Source organism: Lathamus discolor, chromosome 1 (genome assembly GCF_037157495.1).
Source record: "Lathamus discolor isolate bLatDis1 chromosome 1, bLatDis1.hap1, whole genome shotgun sequence".
NCBI classification, from domain to species: Eukaryota; Metazoa; Chordata; class Aves; order Psittaciformes; family Psittacidae; genus Lathamus; species Lathamus discolor.
The window spans coordinates 149,520,780-149,538,027 of NC_088884.1; the positions used below are offsets into that span (position 1 = coordinate 149,520,780).

Below are 17,248 nucleotides of genomic sequence, written 5' to 3' on the forward strand. Positions count from 1 at the left end.
CAGTGGAGAAATAAATATTACCAGACTGCAGCTTTGGCAAAGTTGCCAATAAGTGCTAGTGTAATACTTGCTCAAACCAAAACCCTGAATAGTTAGCACTACCAGGGAGAACATTAGAATAAATTTCTGTTAATGTAAATAATTTTACTTCTGTCTTGAATTTACCAAATAAGCAAGGTCTGTTAAAATATTCTAGTACTAATCATGTGCTGTGTGTTTTAACTGTTTAACTTTTGTCTTTAAAACAGCTCATCAGAGTCGTAACAAGCTCAATAAAAGTACAGGGAGTCTTAGCTTATGTTTGTGTTGTGCTGTTCTACTGTGGGTAAGTAAATACACACAACTGAAACGTATTTGTCATTATCTGATCAAATAGGTGGAAAAAGCTTTTGGTACGTCTAAGTGTAAGTGTAGACACAGTTTATGGTCAGTAGCACATAAATGTAAAACATGCTTATAAGCTGAAACTGAGAGTGCAGATTGGTTGCTAAGTACTGTGACTGCATTGGGTTATCATAGCCCGCAATAAGTAACTTCAGCAATGAAAATAACTAGTTGAATAATAATTGAAAGAATTTGACAGACAAGCACTGTACCTGTGCATAAAAGGGGAAGTTGAATTCTAAGGAATTAAACTTTCTGTGAAAAGAACAGAAATTCAGACTGTCAACAAAAATAAGCAGTAAGTACTGCGAGCAGATCATGAATTCTCTCTGGTAGCTGAATGCGAGATTTCTTCCTGTTAGGAAACAGCTATATGAGAAAAAAAATTAAATGCAAGGCTCATCTTGTTGGGAAGGATGGGGTCAGTAAGTAATCTTGGGGAATATAATCTTAGAATCATAAAATGGGTTGGGTTGGGAGGGACCTTAAAGATCGTATAGTTACAGGCCCCCTGCCATGGGCAGGGACTGCTTCCACTGTACCAGGTTGCTCAAAGCCCTGTCCAGTCTGGCCCTGAATGTTCTGTGGCAATTTTGTTTTCCAAAACCAACCATTTGCAAGTGTCCCCTCAGTTTGTACTTGTGTTATCCTTAACTACTCACCAGTCAAAACATAGTTGAGATGCATTTAGTTGCACTTTAAATCCAGTCTGATTTGTCTGTCCTGAGGCACTTTCTGTAGGCTATATGGGGATGACTAGTTTCTAGGAAAGCTGCATACTGAGCTGTGTTAATGTTTGTTGCCTCTCAGTACTTGTTGATACTGGAGTCCTCTTAAAATTGATCGTAAAGAATTAAGTGTTTCAAGTTGCTGCAGCGCAGAGAACCTGTCTGGGGTATTGTGGGAATATCTCTTCCAATGTCCTACCAAGTTGTGTATGTAAATAAAGGCAGCAAGATGGAAAGTAAAACACTTCCAGGTCTGGGGCAGTGGTCCTGGAGGTACACTAGAAAAGAGAAGGCTGCTGGTTTACAGTATTTTATGAAAAGGTTGGGATTACTACACAGTTTTTATGAATGGTTAGACTCATATCTCTAATCTGACCTTGATCTGCAAAAAATGTAAACTTGATCTGGTGTGTCTAGCCCACATCAGTGTAGAGGCACATCTCTTTAGTGTTGGATACTAGGACTTTGGGATATTGCATATAGGCCAAATGTTAACGTTTGCTATATTCCTCTCCACCATACTTTGATTCCTTTCCCAGCATACCATGTGCTGTGCCCATATTCTGTCTAAAACCAGCTCTATGTAATAAAAAACACTAGAGAATGTGACCTTGGATCACAGAATCACAGAATCCCAAGGGTTGGAAGGGACCTAAAAAGATCATCTAGTCCAACCCCCCTGCAAGAGCAGGGTAACCTACAGTACACACGTTGTCTTTCTGCTCCTTCCTCTGTGCTCTTGACTTGCCCAGCATCAAAGTACTCTACCTCTGAACCCACTGCTGTGTGATTCCTCACTAGCAGTGTTTTGTGGGAGGCATTTGGCCATTTAAATAGCTGTGTCAAGCACTTTTTATCTTGTTTATTCACTATTTCTTTACACAGTGTGGAACGGTCACTGCATCAGGCAGGAATAATCTGCTGCTGCCAAAGCTGTGCTATGGTCTTCAGAAAGTGTCTCATTCTTAGTACTTGAACAAGTGGATTTCCAAAGTGTTTTCTCTGTTAGAGTCACACATTCATGCTGTGGTATACCAAGCTCAGCACCTTTGTTCTGCTCAGTGACTTTTCTTTTTTTCCAACATATATTTCCCTACGTCTGCTATTCCATTGCTTCAACCCAGTTCTGTTTCTGGCTTGGAGGATAGAGGGCAGGAAGAAGTAATGTGATTAACATGAAGGATTAAGTGCAGTTCTTTGAAGGCTTAGGTCACAAGAGTTAAATACATTTTGGTTTATTTTGTCTTAATTGAAAAGTGAGAACAGATTTTACTGTAATAATGTGCAATAGTTACAGGATTCTGAAAAACTTCAAACTTACATTGTTGTTAGAAATCTGAGCCTGGTGTGGACTGGCAGAAAAGAATAAAGGAGAATCACTAGAAACTCTTGCATAATTTTCCATGAAAAGCTGGAACTGATACAGTAAAGTGTTGATTTACGGCCTTTTCAGCTTCTGAGCTCATAAAATCAGAGTCAAATCACGCTGTAAACACCTAGTCTCTTGGAACAAAAGCATAAAAAGCATAGAAAATATAAAAAGTGTAGAAACATGGCATAAAAAGTGTAGGGGGAAAAGAAAAAAAAAATCCCAAACCTCTAAAACTTACTAGAAATGGAGAAGAGCTTCTTAACTCTCAGAACCAAAATCTGTCCTCATAACCTAATAAAATTGTAGAGAACCACAGCTTTCAACTTGTATAAAATTATATCATCCTTGTGGTTGCTTGGATACTGAAATGTTCGTTTCTTCTGAGTACTGAGCATGGTCTGCTCTGCTCATTCTTCCATATCTCTAAATTTCTTCTGCATGTAATTGTATTGCATAAAATTCCCTTAAAAGTGCAGAGTACTTTATTTGTCTGTTTTGACAAGTTCTGGTTACATTAATGCAGTGAGAAACAGGGAAGCTGCTGCTGAATTGTGCTTGGGTCACTATGATTAAGCAGTTAGACCCACTCCATGAATCTGTGAATGTTCACTTCAAGTCTTCTTTTTAGGCAGTTAGTGATATACATAATAAACAGAATTTCAGAGTGGGGAATGAATTTAAAGCCTGTGTTTGGTTCAATTCTGTTATGTAGGTCGATTTGTGTAGACAATATTTGTATTCATCCTACACAGAATAGATTGCTATTTCCTTGTTCTTTTGTGAGCCTTCGCCTGCTTCACCTCTGCTTTCACCTCTGGAATGGGCATTACTCTGCATGTCATGTAATGCTAGTAATGGAACTTAGATTTTGCAAAGCTCATTTGAGTTACAAATCTAAACGCACTTGATGGTAGATGAGACCTTCCTGTTCTTCAAATGAGAAGACAGGTATAAAGGGACTTTCAGTGATTTGCTGAAGTTTGTGTTGGAGATTAGTGATAATAGAAAAAGAATCTTCCATCAGCTGGTCTGTGCTGTGATGGTAATGCAGTGCTGCGTGTTTGGATTTCTCGAGTTTTATCGACTGTCTTCTGCAGAGAGAAAAAGAACTCTTTATGATTAGCCTCTAATTTGTGAAAAGCTGATGAAAAAAAGAATAAACAAAACGTTAAGTATTGTATCCAAAACAGATTATTAGGAAAAGGAAATTACTTTTTGATCTTGCAGTAGAAGGGTTTTAATTTGTTAGCTAATCCTTCCAAGACAGCAGTAACCATATGTAATTATTTAAATATGAATAATTGCAGTCTGAATAATATGCAATTATTTTAATATGCTAATGCAAATATGTAAACAGATCCTTTTCTTTTTTTCCAGGTTAATATCTCTGAAAGTCCTTAACAGTATTGTATTGCTGGGGAAATCATGTCAATATGTAAAGGAGGCAAAAATGGAGGAGAAATTATTCAATCCTGTCCTGACTGCCACCCCAGGGAAGCCAGCTGGCAAACAGCAAAGCACGTTTAAATCTACCCAAGGTAGGGCTAACTACCTTGTTATGTTTTCAGCTGAAATTCCTTTCAGACTAAATTTAGTATTAAACCAGATGTAGGATATCGTTTGCTGCAGAGTAATGCTGTTGCTGGGCCTTAATTGTACCATATCACGGCTGTGAACACAACCCTGTAAATGTAATAAAATTTATTGCTTTTAGTCCACGCATCATCTTTTGGTTATAAATACTCTTCTCTCTGATAAAATCCCACCCTGATATGTGGAAGTGATAGAAACATCAAAACACCCACATCCTTTTGTTTGAAAATCATAATCATAGAACGGTTTAGGTTGGAATGGACCTTTAAAGATCATCTAGTCCTGCCACCTCACTACACAAATCAGTAAATATTTACACATCATCTCTGGCAGCACTGAAGTTTGATAAGGAAGCAGTCTGTGCGTTTCTTCTGGAAATTAATGTAAAATGTGGCACACAATAGGTATAATTACTTGTAGCTGTCATGAACACATAACAAAAACCTTTATGAAATCCAGATTGGTATTTCAGCTGGTCTGCTCGCTTCATTTCAAGTCCATGCAGCATGGTTTTCTCATCTAGGTCTTCAGCATTAGCAGTTAATATATACCTGCAATGGGGCATTATTCTGTTCTTGTGACACATTATAGAAGGAAACAGAAACCTTCATTGTTCCAGTCAACTGAATTGGATTGTATATCTTCCTCTTTGAAGAGCTCAGTGACAGCCCTAGAAAACTTAACAGTGGGGCTTTTATTGTGTTCACTCTATTGCTTGCCAAAGACTTGAAAAGCTTGAAATGTAAGGTGCTTATTAGTCATGATAGTGCCTCTACAGCAATAGTAGAATTAAGAGGCGGTCAGTGTTTCAGTCATAAATCTCTGTATCTCACCTGTGGCAAATCACAGGCAGAAACTTGATGCAGACCTTTATTTTTAAAGTTAAATTCATAGAGTTGCTTCATTTCATGATGAAAAAATTTAATGTGAATTACTCTGAATGGCTTTTACATTTCATTAAACAACTGTCATAATGATAATACTGCACTTGAATATGACACTTAATAAGTTGTACTTACTTAGATTAACCCTTAAACTTACTCACAATAAATAAGTCCTGAAGACTGTTTTTAGCTGAAGCAGCAGCAATTTTACCAGGTCAGTCAGCAGAGATGTTTTGTCTGCAAATGGAAAGAGTTTGATTGAAAAGTAGCAATTGAAAAGCTTCTCCTGAGTTTTAGAATATTCTTAACTTTCATTTGTGATGAAAAAGCTCAATTTTTAATAATTTTTTGAGGGGGTTGTACCTTTTAACAGCTCTTTATTTATTAGAAACCTGGATTGTGTGAAAGACTAATTTTACCTTAGCCGCCTTCTCTGTGTTTGCATTATTACTGCAGAGCTCTGCAATACTGCTTAATCCCTGTGCCCCACTTACCACAGTTTTTTTGAGTGCTTAGTTTCTCAACCCATCTCCTCCTAGTGTGAGGGTGAGGGAATTAACCTGGTCTACTTTCTGTCAGCTTATCATGTAAGTCAGTTCATTTGCCTTAGAGTTTCCACCTTGACCACAGACACAGTTTAAAATTTTGAAGGATAAAATCTTATACTTGCTCTTGAAGGGTGGAAGTCCTAAAGGCTGGTAATCATTTATAGGCTGAGCAGCTCTCTGGAAGCTGCTGAGTTAGAAAATACCTTTGTAATGAAGTTCTGTAATTAGCATTGCTTGTCTCCTTTCTTAGTGCAAGTTTTGTACCTTTGTCTTGCATAAGACTGTGGGGAGTAATCCATGTACCTTCAAGGAGTAGATGGTATACACTGAAGAGATGCTATACAGAGAGAAGTTTTTGTAGTAATCTGACAAATAATGTTCTCTTGGCCTGGTCTGCAGTACTTTCCACATTAGGCAAATCTGTTCTCCACAGTTCAGATTCGTTTAGAAACAATAACTTGGTCTTTATGAGGAAATAGTGAATAAGAAAAAATATTTTCTTCTTGTTGTGCATTTTAATTCTTCAAATGTTTTAACAAAATGTGGAAATAATACATGGATATTACTTACAAATATCTTGAGTTAATGGAGCTGGTGTTCAATTCCACTGAAGTAAGAGGCAGGAATAAAAATAGATATCTTTAATAGAACAGCTTTAGGAGCCAGTGCTATTAAAGTATGTAGCAGTGCATGAGTAATTTATTAGCCATCCGTAGAGAAGACAGGTTTATTGTGCTTATGTAGAGGATTAGACACATCTAGTTCCCACTACAGAGTTTCCTTTTCTTCATTTCAGTAGAAAATATTTGTGTGATTCACACAATGACTGTCAAAAATCTTTTGCCTAAGCCAACAAAAATGAGAATGTAAACCAGAAGAATGCAGTTTATGTCCTGACATCTGCTGCTTATCTTCTTGCTTGTTATCTGAACTTCTACAGAATTCGTTTTCTATCCTTTCACACAGTTAGAAAAGGAAATCTCTTGGTAAAACTAAGAAGAGGTAGTGGCTCCACCAAGCATTCTTCTATCACTTCTGCTGATTTCATGCAGCACACTTTTTCATACCAGCTTTGGATGAATCTGGACGTCGTAGATGTGTCAGTATGTCTGTGTTAAATTCGTGATTATAATTGTCTCCTGTTCCAACAGGAATTTCCACAGATGAAAATGGATCTGCATCAGTTACCAGTCAACCTGTGCACCAGGAGAACTCACCATCTTTACTTGTAACAAGCAATTCTGATCAGTTTCTGACAACTCCTGACGGAGAAGAAAAAGATATAAGCCAAGACAGTTCAGAATTAAAACACAGGTCTGCAAAGAAAGACTTGCTGGAGATAGACAGGTTTACTATTTGTGGAAACAGAATTGACTAAGATTTTTTTATTTTAATCGATGTGCTGAGGATACTGAGCTGTGGGGACAGCAGATGCTACCAGAATGGACAGTTGCCAAAAAAGGCACATAAATATTTATTTAAAAACTTAAATTATTAATGGCAAAAAAAATTAATTTCTTTCTACAAGTAACTTGGCTTGGTATCTGGTCAGGTCAAGTCAGTGATCTTTAACTTGCCTCTTGGAAAATGTGGTGGATCGTGAGTTCCTAGCCTGGTGGCAGAGCTGCAATATCACTTTTCTGGAAAATAGACTGGGAAAAAAAGCATAAGCCTGTTCTGCGTTACGAAACCATGCTTCCAGAACATACTACTTGTCATGAAGGTCCCTCCAGTGTAAGGATATTCCTGGAAATGTATGCAACTTGAGCAGGAGCTTGCCTTTCCAGTTACCTTGTTTTATTAAACATCTGCAAGCAGAATCCAAAACTTGTGCTTATATCAACAAATGCGTAAAACGTTGGTACATAAAACAGTAAGTCAAGATAGTTACTCCTGTCAACAGAAACCTTTTCAAGATGTACCTTGAAAATCTTGTAATCAGAATAAAATCTTGCCTTTAAATGAAGGACTTACTGCATACTATTTTGTCCAAATACTGAACACCAAGGAAAGATCACAGTAGTGAAGGTTCTGCTTAACTGGGCAAATATGAAGCATATTCATTTCTTGTGTTGTGTGTCCTGCAAGGCAAATTATTTATCAAATTATTTTGAAAAGCTGAGGATTTTTTTGTTGCTGTAGGAAAACATAATAAAGGAGCACTTATATATTTTGAGGAAAGGCAGTGTTAATGGCAGCAAGCGTCGTGTTGGAACCATACGTATGGCAGTAACACAGCAGAAAAGAATATTGCACTGCATTTTGGGTTTAACTCTGGTAAGAGTGACATCTGTGTGTTAACATGCCTGAGAACATGCCATAAAAGCTCATACTGACAATCAGATCAGAATGATCCGTTGTAATTGATTGGGTTTAGCCACACTTAAGTAGATAGACTGGATCTATAAAAAGCTTTCAAGCATTACAATGCATGTAAATTTCTGGTGTGAAATGCAGTTGTGGGAGAATTAATGAAAGATGGTTTAGAATCCTCAGACCAAGAATGGAATGAATTTGAGCTCAAAATTTAGGCTGGAGCCTTGTATCAAAAGACACCCTGTAGTTAATGATTAATTGTTGTAAAACGCCGTATTAATTTCAAATGCCTTTCGGCTATTTAAGTAGGCACTTGTTTCACTTTCCAAGGGAAGGTATCATAAAAGTACTTCAGTGCCAAACAAATAAAGACAAAATTTGCTCTTCTCTAATTTCATAATTTGTCAGAGTGGGGAAGACAAAGTTTATTTGCTTTATGAACATGTGAAAGTCTAATGTATATGCTGATCCCTGAAACTTGCAGGACTACAGTAATATAACAAATGGAGACAGCTGAAGAGAGTTACCATGTATCTGAGCAGACTTGGTAATGAGATTTGCCATGTAGGTTAGCATGCTCTGCTCTGGTGGGAACTTCTTGCTGCAGTCTTTCAGCCTCTCCTCTCCCATCAAGAGTAGCTGGAGGAACGGCCAAAATCTGTGGTTACTGTTCAGGGATGAGAGTAAAAGGAAGAGGACTTGTGCTGGGGAAAAATCTGAAACTCTTTAACTTTTGATGTATTTTATACTAATTGGAGATGTTCACACATTGAAATTCAGATTATCTGTCAATTTGGTGTATCTTATTTTTGAATTATTTAGCAGTTGCTAAAGAAAGCTTGGATTTGCTTTCATTTTTTTCTGTTGAATGACATTCTGTATCAATTTTATATGTGCATCTTGTGTGAAACTCAATAAAATTCAATTTTGTAATATTTGTTTAAAAAAGGATAAGTACAGCGTTGATGTTTCTTTCTTCATTTTCAGAGTTGGTGAACTTGCAATGTATTTACTGTATTAAATTCTGATTTCCATGAAGTAAGATTCTTGCAAATGTGGGACATGAATGTGGGTAACAACTGGGTAGGGGCCCAACTGGGCATGAGATGTCATTGTTCTCTCTTGCTCTAAGATCTCTAATTGTTGTCGTGGTTTTGTTTGTAGTTAATAGGGATTCCTTGAATATCTAGCAGGGCATCTTGAATGAGGGGTTGCGACTTCTCTGACCTGGGTGGTCCTCTTAGAACTCTTGAGGTGATGAGGGGGAACAGACCACAAAACAAACCAGAAACACCAAATTTCTTGTCTGTAGATACGGTTCTTTATAGGCTTTCGTGAAAAGATCCTCTCTTAACAATGAAATAAGTAAGAGCATTGGAGGTTAAGCAGTGAATAAATTGAGTTCTTCAATTGATAAATCCCTCCGAAAATAAAACCTAGGTGGTTCTGATGCAAGCAGTAGTATTTCAGCTACAGTTACAGTTGCCAAAATAATTCCAAAAGCACACGCTGAGTAGAATGTATATTCATAATTAGTATTACTCATTATGGGGAGCATTAAGGAACAACTGTGTATTTTCATAGGATTATTTAATTAATCTTCTGAAGCCTTTCAGATGTTCATAAGCCAAGTAGGATTTCCCCTCAAGCAAAGCAGTTTTACAGTCACAAGTACACAGTTAATTTACTTGCCTCTTCATTCAGAGTGAGTTTGTTGAAACTTTTCAACTTTGTCTTGGCTTTTTGTGGTGCAAAATTTTCTCTATTTAAGTATTCATTTAGAAGTCTTTGTAATTCGGCAAAGTTGTTGAGGTCCCTGTCGTTAAAGCCAATGTTTGCCCAGCTGTGGTTGCTATGCCTGCTCAGCTGTTGGGCTGCAATTCTGAATCAATTTGGTGGTGGGAAGCAAGGATGAATGCAACTTAGTTATAGTACAAATGTAATCAGACTCCCTGAAACATTCATAGAATCATCACCGAGTGGTTTGGGCTGGAAGGGACCTTAAGGATCATCCAGTTCCAGTCCCCCTTCCATGGGCAGGGACACCTTCCACTAGAGCAGGTTGCTCCAAGCCCTGTCCCGTCTGGCCTTGAATACTGCCAGGGATGCAGCAGCCACAGCTTCTCTGGGCACCCTGTGCCAGCGCCTCAGCACCCTCACAATGAAGAACTTCTGCCTAATGTCTAATTAGGACATTAGGAAACATTGTCTTACAAACTGGGCTGCTCCATTGTGAGTAAACTAGGGGTTATACCAGCTGTGTCAGTCTTGGGTAGTGATGGCTTCAGGAATGCTCTTCACAGTTACTAAACAGTTTGCCCTTGAAAACGTCTTCAGATTAATTGCTGCTTCTTAGACATTTGGACTACATTAATTTTGCTGACTCCAAGGAGCCAAACAGCTTTGTGTAAGTACTAAGCAGCAAGCAAGGAGGCTGTAACGAGCACTGTGGAAGCAACACTTACGGGGCCATCTTTATCTCAAGGAAATTTCCCCATATGTAGTGGTATGCGATACTTATGAAGTCTGTCAAAAACCTAATGTATCATTTCTGTATGTCGTGTTCTGTAGGAGAACAGTACCTTTCACTGGCCATGCCAACTAAGCCTGAGCCAAGGCAGACGTTTTCTAGGACCCAAGTATCTGTTACACTTTGATTTAGAAAAAACGCTGCCAACAGAGGAGTTGTAAGAGGGGTCATGAGTACATAACGCCAAGGAACGTTCTTAGTAAGCTTGCAGCTGTAATAACAGAAAAATCCAAACTTGTAATGGGTTTTAAGCATTCCTCAGTTTTGACCAAAACACTATTACCATGTTTGCAATGAATGAGATTTTAATTAAAACGTGCCTTTCCTGGTTTAGCTTGTGCGTGTCTTCCATTCATTACGCTTTGTAGGAGAGTAATGCTACCAAGCTGAGCCAAGGTTTCACTCTAATTGGAGGCAGTTCTGTCTTGCAGCCAAACTGCAGAAAGCGTTGAGCATCGGGGGGAGAGAGGAGCTGATTCGTGGTGAGTACAAAGATGTGGGTTGCAGCAACACTGCCTTGGGTTCTCTTTTTATTTTAGGGTGACTGGTGCAGTTCTGTAAACTCTGCTGAAAATATCCTGTATTTAATAGGCAAACACATTGTATGTATTACACATTGCATTGCATTTACTGCTTTCATGTTTTTCTGTCAGAAATTACTCAGGCTGGTGGTATGACAGTAATGTTGCAAGGTATGTATATTTTTAATAGAGCAGTTCTGGTGTTCAGGGAAGGATCAGGTTTTATGTTGGTGTTGCTGCTTCCCATCCCTTGGTTTATTGGACAAAAGCAGCAATACGTTTCTATATAGGTGGACTGCTTTGAACATCAGAGCATGTTCTGTGATGCCCGGTCCTGAGAGATGCTTCTATCTGCTGTTCCTGTTGAAAGTAAATGAAGTATCAAGGTAGCTCAGGACTCACTTGTGCGGTGCTGACAGTTTAAAAGAGGTCATTCAGAACAGCTTCAAAGAGGTAATCCAGAGAAGTGGAATTGTGGAGCCTTGGGAAATGATGCCTCTGATTTACCGAGAAGTGTGGCAATGGAAGTTAAAATCCAGCATTGGACAGCCCATCCTTGGGCTCAGCACACCAAATCAAAGCAGGAGGGTGTTTGAGTTGATGTTGGCAAGTACAGTCCTGGTGACGGTTTTCCTGCAGATTAGATTTGAACTTGACACTCTTGTTAAAGGCTGCAGTATCGCCATTAGCCAACTTCTTTCTATAGCCAAGGCAGCAGGAGCTGTGCTGAACTAGTCTCTTCTGGAAGCAATTCTTGAAGTATCATGTGCACGTATCTAACCTCAAAGCTACGCAACCTTGTTTTAAGGGCCAGTTAATGCCCTGTTCTGTTGGATACATGCAAGCTGTATCTGTAACTGAAAGGAGCCTTGCACTGGGGCTTGGCACTAGCTACTGATTTGAGACGATGTCCTTAATACAGTAGCAGAGAAACCACCTATTAGGCTAAAAATATGAGTTGTCTTTAGTCACTTGAAATTACTCGGACATTGGAGAAGGAGAGTGAGTTTTGGTCCATCTGAGGTAATGGTTTATGGTGCTTGTTCAGACATTTAGTGACCACATGCTATTTCACCTCCATGCAGGCAGGAGTAAATTCTCTAGCCAGTTTTTGTGCTAAACCCTCATTAAAAGCAAGGACCAAAGCCCCAGTGTATATTTAGTGAGTCTTTACAGTACACGTTCTGCTAATGGCATCAGAGTAATTATGTGGAATCCTGCTTTGTACATCTTATGTTCAAAATGGCAGTTTGTATGAGGTAGGTTTCAGCTTTTGATCTGGATACGCATCTTTTTTTTATTGCTATTTAATTGATCTGGCAAGCCTGCTTTCTGAAACATTAACATTCCGGTAGTCCCGTGTTCCTGTAATGTGGACTTTTGTCCCAAGGAGTCTAAGGGCAGTAGATGCTAAGCTCTTGATAGGGCAACCACACCACAAACCCTAAGAAACCAAAATACAAGCTTCCTAGTTTCACATACCCGCTGTAAGGAGCAGGATAATCTGTGGTTTATCCCTGGTGTGAGCAGTCCGTGAGAGTAGAAGGAGCACAGTAAGAGACCAACACACAGTATACTCAGTTTGCAGGTCTTACAGCTTACCGGTAAATTCTCCTTACGGTGCAAGGAAGTGAGGTAGATCTTGGATAAATCTTGCCTGTAGAAGAAAATACTCCGCCAGGAATTTAATTTGGGAAGGGCTCTTGGACAATTACAAAGCATTGTTGTCTTATAATAATAAGGCAACAAGATTTTGTCTCTAATTACTGGCTTTGGGTTTGCTGTAATGCCGCAAGTAGCTGTTGACAGCCTGTGGTGATAGTGAGGTGGGTATCAAATTATCGGTGTTATGATTTCACTGTGGGATAATACAAGTATGAGGACACCTGGTAACCTTCAAACACAATCCTGCAACAGCTGTAAACCAGAGCTCCCTAATTAATGAGCTCTGGCCTAAAAGCCGTATGAAACCTGTTAATTTTGTTTAGCATATTGTGGAGCATTTGAAAGTCTTGTGTGGTGTCTTGAAGAGGAATTGGTCAGGATAACATTTTTCCCAGAAAAAATAATCAGGTGTTTTCCCCTTCTGCCCACCATGGGGTAATGCTCAGGAGACTGGGACTTAGAATCACAGAATCATAGAATAGTTAGGGTTGGAAAGGACCTCAAGATCATCCAGTTCCAACCCCCCTGCCATGGGCAGGGACACCTCACACTAAACCATCCCACACAAGGCTCTGTCCAACCTGGCCTTGAACACCACCAGGGATGGAGCACTCACAACTGCCCTGGGCAACCGATTCCGGTGCCTCACCACCTCTTTACAGTAAAGAATTTCCTCCTTTTATCCAATCTAAAGCCTGTGTCATTTGTATGCTTGCTCATGATCTATAAAGAGCATATGTATGATTTTATTTATAAAGAAAAAGGAAGGAAGGGGCTGATAAATAACTTCAACCAGTTGAAAAAACCCCAAAATCTAATGTTTGAAAATAGTCTCTGCAGATGTAGAACTTTATACATGAAGTGTAACAGTAGGAATGGCATGTGTTTGAGTGCACGTTTCCAGAGTTGCATTTGTGTATGTTTATGTAGCAGGGACAAAGTAGGGTAAAGTCTTCCTTCATCGTTATTCCATCCTACTAAGTCGTGCCATTTGCCCCTTCAAAACAATCTCTAAACAAGATCAGCCTCAGAATGAAATCTGGCTGTAACACTGGTGAGTGGGTGCTTTTGTTTCCCTTGCAGGGTGCCAGGTCTTCAAAGCACGGTTGCCTCTGCAAAGGTACATGCTCAGGTGCTGGGGAAGGTCTTCCTCTGAGCAGCACTTTCTCTGACACCAGACAAGAAGCCCTGGTAGAGCAAGAGCTGAGTATGTAGATGAGAACAAGCCCCCTTGGTCATGGATGGGTGTAATCCTTGACTTGTTGAGCTGTGGAGTAACGGGTGGGGGCTGGTTTGGGGCACTTTATAAGAGCAGGTATTTCCTCTCCTTTGTTACACTGCTCAGGAATTTGGCCAGGTATGGTTTCCCTCTGCTGATGGGTGCCAAGGTGAGGCTGTGGCCTGATGTGAACTCCAACAAGCTCTCCTGGATGCAGATTGCACGCAGAGGCCTTTGTCAAAGCCCCCTTTGTAACCGTAAATAATGCACCTTTGTGCCACAGTACAGAAGTTTCCTATTTGACCTCATGTTGCAGTAAGTAAATGGTACATTTGCATCCAGAGAGAATCATTAAGAGAGACTTCTTTTCCATCTCAAAGCTGACAGCTGAGTGCCCAGGGTGAGGGATGGTGCTGTGGTAGTGCTGGTGATAACACGATTTGATTGGCACAGGAAGAAGGCTTTGTTCCACTTGCCCCATGTAAAATGGGGTGGGTTTGTGTGTGGGCATGTAGCAAGCAGCCTGGCATACACCATGGGAGATAAGGGTAAGAACATCTGAGCTCCAGCCAGTGCCTCATCGGAGGTAAAGGAGGCATTTATAAGAGTTATCTTACAAGTACAGCAGCTCCTGCTGGAAGCTCCAGCCCTTCCACTATGGGGCCTTTTCAAGCTACTTGCTTTCTTGGGCCACACATACACACAACAATCACACCTTTTAAAGAATCAGGGAGGACAGTCCAGCACACCAGGCTACAGCAGGCAGTGGGAGGCAAACGTCATCATCTGGGTCTTTTGTTTTCCTTTTGTTGCTATTTCCTCCTTGTTTCTCTGTGTTGGCACTCATCACATAGTCCAGCCCTGGTGGCTGGGTTCCCCGCCATGTGAGTGGTAGAGAGCAGCCTGATGCCAGGGCTGAGGCTTGTTCTGTGAGCTGTTCAGTTTTCTGCCTGGTTTCCCCCACTAATCACTCCTGCACTCACTTATAGAACCATAGAATAGTTTAGGTTGGAAAAGACCTTTAAGATCATTGAGTCTAACCATTAACCTAACATTGCGAAGTCCCGCATTAAACCGTATCCCTAAGGACCACATCTACACGTCTTTTAAATACCTCTAGGGATGAGGGCTCTACTACTTCCCTGAGCAGCCTGGTCCAGTGCTGGATAATCCTTTCAAAGAAGAAATTTTTCCTACAGTCCAATCTAAACCTCCCCTGGTGCAACTTGAAGCCAATTCCTCTTGTCCTATTGCTTGTTACTTGGGAGAAGAGACCAGCCACCTCACTACATCCTCCTTTCAGGTAACCGTAGAGGGCAGTAAGGTCTCTCCTGAGCCTCCTGTTCTCCAGACTAAACAACCCCACTTTCCTCAGCTGCTCCTCGTAATTCTTGTTCTCCAGACACTTCACCAGTTTCATTGCCCTTCTTCAGACACATTCCAAAGCACCTCAAGGTCTTTAATGTAGTGATGGGCCCAACATTTTGTTTTACTTGTTTTAACCTTGTTTATCAAGGGATCAAAACCTGGAGAGAGCTTACTCTGGCTCAGGTTCTGCCCGTTGCAGCATCCAGTTCACGTACTTCCTGATAGATATTTGCTTAACATCTTCCTCAGTCTTAAATGACAGAGATTCCACAACCTTCTTGACCAGCAAATATGTACACTGCAAATGCTGTTATTACCTGCAAGACCTTCCTATTGTCTGCTTTAAATCTTCCTTACTGAAATCTAACCTCCACTACTTTTACCTGCCCTGGGCATGGAGGATAAATTTCACCTCCCTCTCTCCACCTCTTTCTGTCTTACACCCTGGCAGCTGGGGCTGGTTCATGTTTCCCTTCAGGCTCCTTTGCTAAACCACCCTGCTGTGCTTGTCCCATGCTTGTCCTGGGCACAGAACTCCAGCTGATGCCTTTCCACCCAGCTGAGCCAAGCCCAAGGATTTCATCAGCCAGCTTTTAGCTGCCATATCCTGGTACGGGATTTACCTCTTAAAAACAGGATACCACCTCTGACCCCGGAGAGCTTGAATGCGCTGTGAGATTGATATCCTTACTATGGAACTGCCTAATTGTTCCCAAGCCTGCACTTGTGCAGCAGCACAGTGCTGCCAAAATGTAAAATCCTGTATTAGAGCTGCTTCGGCTTAATTTTTCACCATCTGTTTCTGTGGTTAGTCAAGTTTGTGTTGAACTCCTGTCATGTAGAGTATCCACAGCCCTTCCTTCCTTTACCTTTCTCTGGCACCAGCACGATCCTACTGATTAAAACCAGTGAAAGCAATGGAGCCTGAAGAGCCTTCTGCAGGACCTTACTGCTGTGTGATGATGGACTGGTGATAAATACTCCCCAAGCAGAATTACCCAACAAGCATAGTCAACTGCTCCAAGCAATTTCAATCTGTTCTATGTTTCCTTAGTTTGAGAATAACATGTGAGAGAGTATCAAAAGCCTCTTGAAAATCAACATATGTGATTATCTGCTGCTCCTCACCTTCTGGTATATTACGCTGTTGAAGGGAAATGCACTGGTTTGAAATGATCTGACAAAATTATGCTGGCTTTCATTCATCATGGTGTTACTTTTCAAGCACCAAAAAGAACAAAACCCAGATCTGATTACTTGCCCAGAAAAATTCTGGAACACTGCAGTTGGTTTGCTCCATGGTTTCCTATTCCCCTGTTCTGAAGATTGCTCTTTTAAATCACAAGGAAACTGCTAATGATTGCCACTTTGGGGGTATTTTTGGTTTGCTGCCAAGGATAAGACCTGAGCTGAGTGAAAAACCTCACCTACCTCCCTAGTGATGTCTGTATGAGTCCCCATGAAACTGCTGCTGGTGCTTGGTAGGGAGAAATGGTGGCTTTGTACTGGTCTGATTTGTCTTTGTGTGGTGTTCCGACAAAGAAGGCTGCTACGACTCAAGAAGCTCTCATAATATGTTGTGCAAAGCCTTACTAATGTGCCTTCTGGTGCTTATAGGGGTAAAAGGAGGAAAGCGCCAACCTATCACCAGAATCCATGTTTATCAAAGGGCCTTATGGAAGAACAGGGAACAAATGGGACAAACCTCTGAAGTGCCTTGTGATGTCCTAATGTACAGTGATGAGAGTCAAGAAATCAAAGCCCTGTCAAAGGCAGGGCAGTGTGCCATCATAATCCTCAAACACTGGGTGAGGGCTGCAGGTCTGCCCTGTCCTTTGCTACGCAGGAGAGGCAGCAGTGTGAAGCTCAGGCAGTATTCAGGTAACTGAAACTTTACTGTGAGAATGCAGACCTTGGGCCCACTGTAGGAGAGGATCTGGTTCGAGACCATCTTAAAAATCTGAACGCACACAAGTCCGTGGGAGCTGATGGAATCCATCCGCAGGTCCTGAAGGAGCTGGCGAATGAAGTTGCTAAGCCACTGGCCATCATATTTGAAAAATCATGGCAGTCAGGTGAAGTTCCCGATGACTGTAAAAAGGGAAATATAACCCCCATTT

The 17,248-nt window shown here is 40.6% G+C and overlaps 1 protein-coding gene across 1 annotated transcript in view; it reads left to right on the top strand.

Moving 5' to 3' along the window:
• Positions 1–8,758, top strand: part of TAPT1 (transmembrane anterior posterior transformation 1) — a 49,410-nt gene extending 40,652 nt beyond the window's left edge. Inside the window, exons 12-14 of the mRNA XM_065658937.1 lie at positions 249–325; positions 3,862–4,022; positions 6,661–8,758. Of these exons, the coding sequence (XP_065515009.1) occupies positions 249–325; positions 3,862–4,022; positions 6,661–6,887 (465 nt within the window). The 3' untranslated portion in view covers positions 6,888–8,758. The remainder of the gene's footprint in view (positions 1–248; positions 326–3,861; positions 4,023–6,660) is intronic.
• Positions 8,759–17,248: the final 8,490 nt, after the last annotated feature.